Source organism: Candoia aspera, chromosome 1 (genome assembly GCF_035149785.1).
Source record: "Candoia aspera isolate rCanAsp1 chromosome 1, rCanAsp1.hap2, whole genome shotgun sequence".
In the NCBI taxonomy this organism is placed as follows: Eukaryota; Metazoa; Chordata; class Lepidosauria; order Squamata; family Boidae; genus Candoia; species Candoia aspera.
In genome coordinates this window covers 162,775,851-162,789,329 of record NC_086153.1, presented here as the reverse complement: position 1 = coordinate 162,789,329, position 13,479 = coordinate 162,775,851, and the positions used below count along the sequence as shown (strand labels likewise).

At 43.1% G+C, this 13,479-nt stretch overlaps 1 protein-coding gene across 1 annotated transcript in view; it reads left to right on the top strand.

Moving 5' to 3' along the window:
• The first annotated feature begins 314 nt into the window (after window positions 1-314).
• TRAM2 (translocation associated membrane protein 2) overlaps window positions 315-13,479 on the top strand; it is a 52,018-nt gene continuing 38,853 nt past the window's right edge. The window contains exon 1 of the mRNA XM_063317349.1: window positions 315-547. Within this exon, the coding sequence (XP_063173419.1) occupies window positions 428-547 (120 nt within the window). The 5' untranslated portion in view covers window positions 315-427. The remainder of the gene's footprint in view (window positions 548-13,479) is intronic.

Here is a 13,479-nt window from a genome sequence, read left to right as displayed (position 1 = left end):
TCTAAGCACGGTCAGAAATTCACCGTCCACCAGGCTTGTTCACCGCCCCGAGAGTGGGACTCTCCCGGGAAGGATGGAGCCACGAAGCCCGGCTGAGCTCCGGCAGGGGAGGTCTTGGCCTGGGGGAATCTGCAAGGCCGGACTTTGGCAGGAGGCGGCGCCTCCCGCCACGCCGCGCGCGGACCAGCACCGCCCGCCCGCTTCAGCCCGGGCAGGCAGACAGAGGGTTAAGCTAGGCGGGGCCGAGCAGCCAGCCAGCCAGCCAGCCAGCCAGCCGGCGAGAGCCGCGCCTGCGCAGGGCGGGGGGCCGGGTTCTGGCCCCGTCTGCCTTGCTCGCGAAGTTGTCCGGGGGCCGGGGAGAAGTTGGCGGCGCTGGGCGGAGGCGAGGGCGGTGGGGCCGGGCTGCTCGCTCGCGTCCCTGCCGGCCATGGCGTTCCGCAGGCGGGCTAAAAGCCACCCGCTCTTCAGCCAGGAGTTTCTCATCCACAACCACGCTGACATCGGCTTCTGCCTGGTGCTCTGCGTGTTGATCTCGCTCATGTTCGAGGTGAGCAGCCCCTGTCGGGGGATACCAATCGCCTTCTCCTTGGGAAAAGGGGGTCCTGCCGGGTCTTACGGCTGCATGTCCTCGCGCTGAATGCTCCCCCTGGGTCCCGGGGCGGAGGCATCGAGCGATTTCCTTCCACCGCGAAGGTTTTTGCCGTTTCCTCTGTCTTTCTCGCTTGGGACATCTCTTCCTTCCTCCTCTCTCTGTCACTCTCCCAGGTTCAATTCCTGGATGAGACGGTATTAAACCAGAGAACTGCACTGCTCTTTATTCTTCCTGCTTGGGAGCCCTCTCGCCCCCTGGAGCTTAAACTTGGCTGCCTGGATTTGAAGATCTAGCCTGGAAATCCTGCTTTCCTTTCACAGCCTTTCGCTCTCTTTATTCTCCGAACTTCCTCCCAAGCCTTAAGTCTTTGCCCTGTCCTGATTCAGAGCCTTTGATAGAGGACTAGCCCTTCTGGGCAACGGCCACGGCCAAGTCTTGATGGCTTGCCACTGAGGTGGGACAACTTCCACTGTCAGCAGGAGGACTCCTTGGGAAGTTCAGTCCCTTCAGGGCAACATCAGCAACCCTCCTCGCCTGCCAAAAGCAGACAGTGGAGTGACAGATCAGAGGACCTGCAAGCTCCTTTTGCTTGGCTTGGGTTTGGCATGGTGGAAGTTGCTGCTCCATGGTCAGTGAAAGAGCATCGGTAGTCAGGATCACCTGTTGTCTGCACCCTATGAATGAATTTGGCATTGCACTGAATTGTAGTGTGGTTTGTGAACAAACCCAGCTACTGTGGTCTGTACACCTTTGTTTATGGCATAGTTTGCTGCACAGACCTAATCATTACAGTATAGCCCAAACTCAGCCCCATTCTGGATAGTGCAGACAACCAGCTTGATGGCTCATTCCCAGCTTGGGTGACTGAGCAAACCATGGTTGCTGCAACTGTGGAAGACAACTGGTCTTCCTTTGGGTGCCCTTCTCCTCCAGAAAGCTGAGGGGATAGCATTTGGTCCACAGCATTCAACCTCAGACACTCTTCCACCAGAGAGAGTGAAGAGACCGGCAGCAGCTTTTTTTAGCCATCTCTGTTACTCACTGGCCCATTTAGATAAACAGAAGAGGCAATTTGCCAAGTACTTCTGGCTCTGCTCACTTTTGCTCTTGGATGAACCACAAGAAGGGGTCAGTAAAGATGTGTGCCCTGTCACCTTACACTGGTCACCTGTGGCTTGATAATTGGCATCAGAGGCTTGGCATGTAGGCCATCAGAACCAGAATTGCTTCTGTTGCAAAGTTGAAAAAAAAAAGAATTTGAAAGCTTTTGGCCCTGGTGAATGAATTTGCAATGGGAGGGAGGGCAGTTAAAGATGATGGCACACATGTCTCTCTGTTATTTCAGCTTATTGGCTGAGCAGGTTGTGTGAACATAGCCACCATCTCAACACAGCAGTAATGCCCAAAGAGGGGGAGAGAGGAATGGGTGGCCTCTTCCAGGGCTCAGTTGAATAAATACAGACCACAGCTTTTCCCCTTTTGGAGAACCAGGGAGGGGAGGGACTGGTTTGTTCACCTGCTCAGGCAAAGTGAGTGAACAGCAGAGGTACAGTGAGGAAGACTTCCACAGTACCCCACTCAGTCTTTGTCCTCTTTCTCTGAACAGAAAATCAGTTGGGAATAGATTTATTCTCCCCACCATGCTGCCAAGAGGAGAGCGTGTGCAGGAGGAGAGGCAATTGCCTCTAATGCACAGTTGTCTACTCCAGTAAGCAAATGGCTGAAAGCAGCTGCTCCTCTCTCCTTGGATGGCACAGCTCTTAAGACTGAATGCAGTGTATCCAGCCCTTCGCACTGAGCTACCAGAGAGGCAGCAGCTGCTGCTTCCACTACTTGGAGGCATACCAGGGGCCAGAAGTAGGCAGAGTACTCTTGTCCTGAGGGCAAAGAACTGGTGTTGATCTTTTTAACACTATGATAACTCATCAAGAGATATTTGTGGAATTGATATCCCTTTAAGCGTAATGGCTTCTTTCCTGGATCTCTACTACCAATTTGTAGCTGATTACTATTCCCCTTAAGAGCTTTGCTAGATTAGGCCAACCTAGTCTAGCATTCTAGTCTCACCATAGCCCACCCAATGCTCATAAGCGGGGCATGAGTGCAATGACACCGTTCTGTTTATGTTCCCCAAAAGCTGTTATTCAGAGGAACTTAGCCATAAGGACTAGGTGCCAATAAGGGTGTGCATCAGATGCATCTAGGTCAGTGTTGGCATTGGCAACTTTAAGATGTGTGAACTTCAACTCCCAGAATTCTAGGAGCTGAAGTCCACACACCTTAAAGTTGTCAAGGTTAAGAAACACTTATCTAGAGCCTGGATCCTGAAATGCAATGGGATGGCTTTTCCCTTTGGAGTGTGGACAGACCTGAATCCATTTTGTTCCGAATCCTGGATGTAGCTTGTACTGTTCTGAACTGATCCTGGAAAGAACCCCCCTCCCCTGGAAAAACAACAACAACAAAAACCCTGTTGTCCTTCATTTGTGCAATACTGTGATGGGTAGGGACTGGAAGTACTAAGACCTATCCCAGCATTCATTTATTTTAATTCTGTTCTCTAGCAATGTGTAGAGGAGGACCTCTGCTCTAGCAGTCATTTTTTTCTGGGGTCTGGTCTGCTGCATTCCTTTTTGGTGTGTTCCCTCTATTCAGGTCATCTAGTTTGAAAAAGATGGGAGAATGCAGTGCTCATGCTAAGTTTTTCCATTTTGCGTTTTTTTTTCCCTTCAACTTCTCTAATGGGACGAGTCCCTATAACATTTGCACTACATCTGTGTTAGCCAGAATAGGCAAGCTGTTAAAACCAAAGAAGGATTGGTAAAGAACGTTTTTTAAAAAAATCTGCCTGGAAGGTCTAGATTTTTCTGATTCCCACCCCTTTTTGTAAGGGCAACTTTCTTGAGCCAGGCATGGCCCCTCATTAGGAGACAAAGACTTATTTCCAACTTGTTACCCCTTCTTAATATCCTTTTATATGCTTCTCCCTCAATTATCAGGTGTTTCAACATCATATTTTTGTCTAGGCTCCTTTGTTCATTTTCCTACTGTACTCAGTCTTCATGGTATGTAACTTCAATCTTCCGTGCTCCAATTTCAATGCATCTACCATTTAGAAGTAGCTTTTAACTGATCTCCTCTGGATCTGGGCAGGAAATCTGGTAAGATTATTCCTAGCCTAGAGCAGATCAGACTGTTTGTAGAGTACTGGTTTGGAGCCCTTGAACTGGATAATCTCTGCATACATCATCCTTGTTATTATCCTTATCTTCCATGCATTTGTCTATTTAAGCATCACTGGGTGATACTAGGAACATTTTTTATATGTGATCACTAGTAGCAAGCAACTCTGGGTGGCATGTACTTTTATAACCTTTGTTCTGTGTCTTGTCTTTTATATTTATTATGAGAACAAAGATGCCAGCAGCCTTACATTATCAAGACTACCATGGTTGAGTTCAGTTACTGGATCTTGTTGTTTTATCACTGTCTAATGCACTTAGATCAGTCCCGCCCTATATTCCCTGGAATCCTGAGAATCCTGAGAATTTCCTTGTGAGAGATCAGTAATGCAGCCGAAATTGACCTAAATATTATCCCCATAGCAGTAGTCTCCCACAGTCTAAGGAATTACATTCTACCATGTGCTGTTGCGCAACACCAATAAGGACTGAGCAGCATCGTTTATGGATTCTGTGCCTTACAACCTTTGATTGAGCTTCTTAGATTTATTTAATTGCAATATTATATATTTACAATAATTTTATTAGATTTCAATCCTGCCTTTTTTAGAACCATACTCTAAAAGCAGCTTCCAGCATATAAACACCCATAAGAAATAACACCAAAATAAATGTATGCCAAAAGGTTGTGCTCAGCAGAATGCCACAAAAATCAGATAAAATTGTCAGTGTTAAAAAAAGTAAGCTAAATAGCAGCACATGAAAAGTTATGCACAACTGATTTTGAACTAATGAGTTTTTAAAAGCTATTTAAGTCTTTGGAGTCACGGAGAAAGTATTCCACAGCTGTAGAGTCACCAATGAAAGAGTTCTGTCTCTTGTATCAACATACCTAACTGATTGGGCAGGAGGGCATGGAAGCAAGATTAGGATTGATACGGTTGAAAACATTTCTTTGGATAATCGTCCTCAAACCATGAATATGAAAGATTTTTTGAAGATAAAGAGTTGCTGAACCACTGATAAGATACATTCATGAGCTCTCTTTGAATGTAATTAAGGAACAGTTTATTTAGATCTTTATCTCCTTTTGCAGGGAAAGACATTATTTTTATTTTTAATGTATTTATTAGATTTTTATCCTGCCTTACATTCAGGAAGCTAAACTGGCATACACAACATTCTGTCTTCCTAGTTTTTCCCACAGCAACAGCTCTATGAGGTAGCATGGCCTGGGGGGTGGGGGGGAGGTACAGGTTCTGTGGCTAAACAACTTTGAACCCTCCTGTCCAAATCCACAATCCTAAAAGTTTATCTGCTTGTATTTGGTTATGTCAGAGACAGTATTGAATGGTTTGTACCATGATGCATGATCCCTGCTTATTCTGGATTGGCTAATAAACTGATATTTCCTGATGATGTCAGTCTCCATTCTTGAAATGATTAGAACAATCACTTTACAGACGAATATACATAGAGCAAAAGTGTGTGTGTATCTTGCAGAGAGGGATGATAGAAATGGTTTAAAGCAACGTGTCAGCAGCAAGAACCAAGGAAAAATGTTAGGGTAGGAAGGAAAGGCCATAATTTTTTTGCAGTTTTGGTTTGCCCTGTCTACTTTGTTCATCACTGTCTCTGGAGTCAGATGCTATCGAGTCTCCACATAGAGATGCAGTCAGCTCAGTTGTTGCTTGGTGGTAGATCTCTTGGATGCATGAATATTGTGGAAGTTGGGACTGGCTGCTTTCTAGCTTGGCTGGGAGCATCTGCAAATCCAAGTTGTATTTGCTTTGTCCTTCCAGGAAAGGAATGCTGATCATTGTTGAAGTACTGGCGCTGGTCCCATAGGTGGGCAGGCTAGCACTTGTTTGTTATCCTAGGCTTCCCTTCCCATACCTGGTGCCTTCCAGATAGGTTCTGCTATGACTCCCAGCATTCTCTGGCTCACTGGAGGGAACCAAGTTGCTGGGTGGGGTGGGGGGGCTGTTCTAAACATTTACTTTTGTGATTCATGGGATCAGGGCATCTGGATGATTGCCTTTTGCTTCTTAAAAAAGCTGATGAGGGGACTAACCCAGAGAGTGGCAGATGTCCTGGGAAAAGGCTTTTTTCTTCATATAGCATCTGTCGTGTGGGCACAATAGACTTATGGTGTGGATTATACTATTCCTGTCACTTATGGAGCTTGGTAAAGTTGCAGTTAAAATCCCTGGCTATATAATACCTTATTTCTCTCCCTATTCTCCATGCAGAAGTCGGAAAGCTCTGGCAGACCAATTTTAATCCCCGAAACTTGTGTTGTCTGGAAAGTTCCAGATGCATTCTCTTGATCCATATTGGTGGTACACTACTCAGAAGGTCAAGCAAGCCTCCATTTTAGCTAGAATACAGCAAAAGAAAAAAAAATAAAAATTCACAAAAGATACCTGTTGGCCTTCTATAAAAATGACTAGCATGTTACACTAAGCTGTGGTTTTTTAACTTGATTTCTCAAAGAAACCACAGTTTGCTGGGTTCACACAACTTGCTAAGCCAAAACCTAACCCAACCCAACCCATATTACAGCTTAGCATCGGGGTGCTCGTTTTGTGAAATGAGGTTACACTTGACCTTGGGGAGAGAGCGGATATAATGGATGAGGCCAGGAAACGGCTAGATCTCATTTTCATTTAAATTAATTTCCAATTAAAGATAAGTAATGCGATTATATACAAGTAACAGATTTCATAAATGTCCCCCTTGTGTTGCTGTACTGAAGGCTTTCTGGAACTCAGGTTGTGTCGTTCTACCTTAGTGTGAAGTGTGACCCCGGTCCTGCTTTTTCCTTTTTTCATTCTTTTCTCCCTCCTTTCTGTTGCTTGTTTTGTTCTTTCCCTCCCCCCCTCCATCCCAGTAAAGTCTCTCTTCACTGTCGAAGGCCAGTACTACTGTAGATACAGGCTTGACCTTAGGGAGAGGCTACTTGCTTTACTTCCCAAATCATCTCCATCTCCACCTCCTCCTCCATTTGTTTGCTGTTTTTTCCCCAGCCACCTCTTTGTAAACCAAATGCACGTTTCCCTCAGCCTTTGTTTCCTCTCATTTCCCTTCTTGAACTGAGCGGACTCCCTTCATGTCTGGTTCTAGTACGGGCCCGCCTTTTTCGTGGCTACAGCTGGAAGGTTTCTTTTTGAACTTTAGACCGTCCCAAATTCCATCTCCGCAAGCAGATTTGGAGAGTTGTGAATGGAGGCTTCCCTCTCCCCCTCCTCTGCCTTGCTGGGGTTCCTTCCAGGCAGACCTAGGCCTTTTGCCTCGCAGCATTGCCACTTTGCACAGAAATGCCAGGAATGCCGAGCTCCGCCTTCGCCTTCCCAGCCTGCTGTCCCACTGCCACCGCCTGCTGCTTTCTAGGCAAGGGAGGGGGTCCGGCTCTTGCGACACAAGCCTGGGTCCTTCAGACTATCCTGACTGGAGTCTGGCTGCGCCTGCCAGCAGTCCCTCTGCGAGAGGCTCGGCTGAGTCTGTGATTGAGAACTTGACAGTTAACACACATGCATACTCCTCCCGCCACCCCTCCGCCCCCATCCTTTGCAGCTCAGTGCCACGTTTCAAAGCAAACTGAGGTGAGAAGGGAGGGGGAGAGACAGATTGCTTTAAGCTTGCAACTTGGAGAATTTTCCCTACTCCTCTCCCCCCCTTCCTCTCCTCTTCAGTTCCATTCCCTTGAATTAACAAGCCATTACCAGCACGCAGAGAGGGGAGGGAAGAACAGGATCCTTTTAATTAGTCAGAAAACTGAGCTGGCAGTTATGCATTCTGAAACTCTGTGCAAAAACCATGTGGACTATTTTTTAAAAGAAGCATTAAGGATTCCAGAGGACCTTTCCCCCCAGTGAGTTGGAGTATTGATTATTTTTGTCTGTTTGCTTGTACTTGTACTAAAAGTTGGGAAATCAGAGTTTCCTTGTGAGAAATGTACAGTAATAAAGGCACATAATCAATCAATGAAAGACATAAGATGCTAACTATTGATCTTTAACTGCTTAGTACTAAGCAGAAATTAGTCGTTTGTTTATCTGGGAAGATGATCTTAGTTTAAATTAGCAAGGTAGTCAAGTGGATTATCTTCAAGAAAATGCTGTGTGATTCTCTTTCCTTTCTCCCACATAAACATTAACTTACAGTGAGGTTTTTTTCCCATCTGGAACATGAGAGATAGAGTCCATAAAGCAATGAAAGTAGATCTCATTTCAAGCTTTTCAATTCTGGGGAGTTACAAACATTTTGCAGTGCATGAATGGTGCTCTGCTCGTCACTTGTTTGAGGAAACACAAATCTTGCAAAATACTTTAACACAAAATGTTGCATAAAAGATAAATATTACTTTTATTTTGATTCTTTAAAACTGCCCTATATATAATGAAAACTCTTCCAAATTTTGGTTCTACCATATCAGACTTGTCAATTTTTTTTAATCCATTCAGTTGTGTCCAGTTTTTGGAGATTGCCTGGACAAGTCCCTGCAGTTTTCTTGGCAAGGTTTTTCAGAAGTGGTTTGCCATTGCCTCCTTCCTAGGGCTGAGAGAGAGTGACTGGCCCAAGGTCACCCAGCTGGCTTTGTGCCTAAGGCAGAACTAGAACTCACGGTCTCCTGGTTTCTTAGCCACTACACCAAACTGGCTCTCCTGCCCATTATTTTAATTTATTGTATTTACAGTCACAAAAAGATTGTAAACATCTAGATATTTTGAGCCATGGAGATAGAGACCTTATTTGAGCCATGGAGATAGAGATTGAATGAATTCTACATATATACTGTAAATCCTCGGTTCAACAGACCATTTGAGGGAAGGTTATGCCCATTACTCCCAGATGTCTGTTAAATTCAGATTTAAGATACTTCTGTCCATTTTGCATCATTTCTGTTGCTATGCAAATTGATGGAAATGATGTAATATACATTTGTTTAATTATGTCATTAGTCAGATGGTGTAAATTGATAGAAATGATGTAAATCATCCAGATTGCTTTAGTTACAATGGGACTTTGCCTGTTATATCCAAAATCTGCTAAACTGAGGTCTGTTGTACCAACAGTTTGTTGTACATACATCCCTGTCACACTTTCCTTTTCAAAGAAGCATTGTCCAGAGTCCCCTTTTTGGGAGAGATGGGCGGTGATAGAAATTTGAAAAACAAACAAAGAAATAAATGTCATAGAAAACACATAGAAAAAGTAAGAAATGGCAGGCCAAAGAAATAAAAAACATAAGATAAAAAAAGGAGAGGAAGCATAAGATTAATTCATGCCAATATCATTGTTAATCCTTTTGTCTTTGCAAACTGCCCTTGCCTTCACCAGCTCCATACACTATTTCATACATGTTTTGTTCTTTAAACTTTTCTCCTGTCTCTTCTTGAGGAGCTCCTCAGCTCCACCCAACCAGGCTTTCTTGGTCTTCCCTTTCTCTTGATCCCTTCCCTCTTCCTTTATATATTTGTTTTTGCACTTTGATCTGCATTCATTCTCTCTATATGACCAAACCACCTCAGTGTACTTTCTTCATACTCATCATTCACTTTTCTATGCAGTCTACATTATTTTGTAACAGTACAGTGCTCATACATTCTTGGCCCTTTCTTCTTTTGTTTTACAATATAGTTCTTTTGTTTAAAAGAGGTCACATCATATACTTCCTACGTTACTATCAGCATTTGCATGTCTTAATATTTTTCTGTCCATTTTCCTATTTTTGCTAAATATGCTACTGAGGTACAAAAAAAATCATCTACTTGCTCTAGTTTTTCACTATTTACAGTATTTTAGAAAATAATTTTGACTATTTTAAGAGCATGAAATATATTGCTGAAACTCTCTGAGTTTGCTCCTGCTGATATGAATGTCTCCTGAATTGAATTCTGGTACAGAGGAAATCAGATCTGCTGGCTTCTTCTTTGTATAATTTTTATGCTATTTTATATTTATTTATTCTGTTGACATGACTCTTAACACCTTATTCATGAATCCATTTTATTCCATGAAAAGCATTAAAATCAGAAACTGGGGAAACGATTGAAGATAATACACCAGATTATTGTAGAGAAGTCAGATCCTAAGTGTTTCATTTCCTCTGTTGATTTGATTAATTTAATAAGAGTTTTGTTTTTCCATTATTGATTACATTAAATAGACTTGCTGATCCCTGCAAATGCTTATTTGACTGCCCGGTCACCACCTGGCTGCTGATAAGGTGATTGATGTACATCCTTCACTGGAAAATTTGCCTAATTTTAAAGCTTTCCCATCCCCAAGACAGATTGCCTTATCAGAGTACTGTTGGGGCAACTCTCATGACACCATGTGTTTTTCCTCTCAATATTTACTTGTGTGGGTTTTGTATCGTTCTAGTTAAATTGAGCGCTCAGGAATCCCCTGAGGCCGCCTTCATGGTACTGGATCATTATATTGATTATTGTCTTGCTTCTTCCTGCACACAGCTTTATAGCTTTTGAGTCTTTGTGCTCTTTGTTTTGAACTTAAAACTATTCTTAAGTCTGGATACCAAGTGTGTGGTTTTTTCTATCCCTCAGGTTTATGGGATTTTGATCGGCTCTCAGATTGACCCAAGCATTGCTTAATCTCCAGACCCTTCTCATGTTCTCTTCCGAGTACAAACTCTGTTCTACTTTTGGGGTAGAGTTCTGTTTTTTCTCTTGAACAACCATATTTCATTGTCCCTTGAGATAAAGGCAGTCAATACATCTAATAAATAAATGAATGAATAAAATTTGTTTTGTACTGCCACAGAGAAATTGTTCATCTTTTGGCTCATTAAGCTGAAGTCCTCATTCCATACATGGGGTGGCAAAACCTGCAAAGTCTTTATTTCTGCTTTTGGTCCCAGGAAAGAAACTGTCTTATGTTTGAGCTGTGAATTTTGTCACCATTTGCCACCATTGGTGGCAGAAGTGTGAATTTCGATCTTTTGGGGAAACTGTTACCAAACAAGATCAGCCAAATGCAATCCTTTAACCACTTTGTTCTCCCATGTATACCAGATTATAATAATTCTGAGGATCCTACTAATAGTTAACTGTCTGTTCATTCTCCCCATCAATATGATAAACTCCTGTTGTATCAAAGTCATGCTCATATATATCATTTGGAAGCATTTAAGTCATTGTTGCTTTTGTGAAATTCATAACAATTCCTTGGAAGCTAAAGTATAGTCTTTGCCTAAGTATTTTTCTTAGTGCTTACCCCAGATCTGAAACTTCAGTATTTTTGTGTTACTTTGAATCTGTCCATTTGGTTCCCAAAGCACATAAATTTTTACCAGCATACGTTTCCATAATAGATATTTACCATTTCAGAAACACCTTTACTCAGTGCTAGTATGGGAAAACTGTCGTCCTCAATGTCTGCCTTTTTCTGTTTCTTTGTTAGGATTATTATGAGTAGTCTACCAGTCTGGACTATCTTAAATTGGTATTCTCTCCAAGCTTTTTTTCCTTCTGTATCTGTGTCTATCTAAAAAATAAATCTGTGGTTTGGGGAATGAGTTAATATTCTGCATTTTACAGTAAGTATCCTCTGCTTTGTTGAGGCATTCTGCATGTCATACATCTGGGAGATGCTCCTTGTATCCAGCACCTGCCCATATGTAATTGCATATGTATTCCATATGTATATGAACAAAGAAAGTGCTGAAACAATTCCACTAATGTTCCTGGGTGTAGATGGATCTTTGGAGCTGTGTGAGAGGATTGAGGGAAAGGGGGAAATAAGCAAAAGTTGCCTCCCACCTTTCATTCCTCCCACCAGGTTTATCTGCAACATCTTGGTCCTGTCCATGAATGACCATGCCGTGCAGAAGTTAGTCCCGCTGAACTCAAATGGACTTGCTTCAGATACAGGTTTATAGATGGTTGTTGTTTATTTGTTTAGTCGCTTCCAACTCATCGTGACTTCATGGACCAGCCCACGCCAGAGTTTCCTGTCAGTCGTCAACACCCCCAGCACCCCCAGGGACGAATTCATCACTTCTAGAATATCATCTATCCATCTTGCCCTTGGTCGGCCCCTCTTCCTTTTGCCTCCCACTCTCCCTAGCATCAGCATCTTCTCCAGGGTGTCTTGTCTTCTCATTATGTGGCCAAAGTATTTCAGTTTTGCCTTTAATATCATTCCCTCAAGTGAGCAGTCTGGCTTTATTTCCTGGAGGATGGACTGGTTGGATCTTCTTGCAGTCCAAGGCACTCTCAGAATTTTCCTCCAACACCACAGTTCAAAAGCATCTATCTTCCTTCTCTCAGCCTTCCTTATGGTCCAGCTCTCACAGCCATATGTTACTACAGGGAACACCCTTGCTTTAACTATGCGGACCTTTGTTGTCAGTGTGATGTCTCTGCTCTTAACTATTTTATTGAGATTTGTCATTGCTCTTCTTCCAAGGATTAAGCGTCCTCTGATTTCCTGACTGCAGTCAGCATCTGCAGTAATCATGGCACCTAGAAATACAAAGTCTTTCACTGCTTCTACATTTTCTCCCTCTATTTGCCAGTTATCAATCAAGCTGGTTGCCATAATCTTGTTTTTTTTGAGGTTTAGCTGCAAGCCAGCTTTTGCACTTTCTTCTTTCACCTTCATCATAAGGCTCCTCAGTTCCTCTTCGCTTTCAGCCATCAAAGTGGTATCATCGGCATATCTGAGGTTGTTAATGTTTCTTCCAGCGATTTTAACTCCAGCCTTGGATTCCTCAAGCCCAGCACGTCGCATGATGTGTTCTGCGTACAAGTTGAATAGGTAGGGTGAGAGTATACAGCCCTGCCGTACTCCTTTCCCAATCTTAAACCAGTCCATTGTTCCGCGGTCTGTTCTTACTGTTGCTACTTGGTCGTTATACAGATTCTTCAGGAGGCATACAAGATGACTTGGTATCCCCATACCACTAAGAACTTGCCACAATTTGTTATGGTCCACACAGTCAAAGGCTTTAGAATAGTCAATAAAATAGAAATAGATGTTTTTCTGAAACTCCCTGGCTTTTTCCATTATCCAGCGGATATTGGCAATTTGGTCTCTAGTTCCTCTGCCTTTTCTAAACCCAGCTTGTACATCTGGCAATTCTCGCTCCATAAACTGCTGAAGTCTACCTTGCAGGATCTTGAGCATTACCTTACTGGCAAGTGAAATGAGTGCCACTGTTTGATAGTTTGAACATTCTTTAGTGTTTCCCTTTTTTGGTATGGGGATATAAGTTGATTTTTTCCAATCTGATGGCCATTCTTGTGTTTTCCAAATTTGCTGGCATATAGCATGCATTACCTTGACAGCATCATCTTGCAAGATTTTGAACAGTTCAGCTGGGATGCCGTCATCTCCTGCTGCCTTGTTATTAGCAATGCTTCTTAAGGCCCTTTCAACCTCACTCTTCAGGATGTCTGGCTCTAGCTCACTGACCACACCGTCAAAGCTTTCCCCGATATTGTTATCCTTCCTATACAGGTCTTCTGTATGTTCTTGCCACCTTTTCTTAATCTCTTCTTCTTCTGTTACGTCCTTGCCATCTTTGTTTTTGATCATACCCATTTTTGCCTGGAATTTACCTCCGATGTTTCTAATTTTCTGGAAGAGGTCTCTTGTCCTTCCTATTCTATTGTCTTCTTCCACTTCCGCGCATTGCTTGTTTAAAAATAATTCCTTATCTCTTCTGGCTAACCT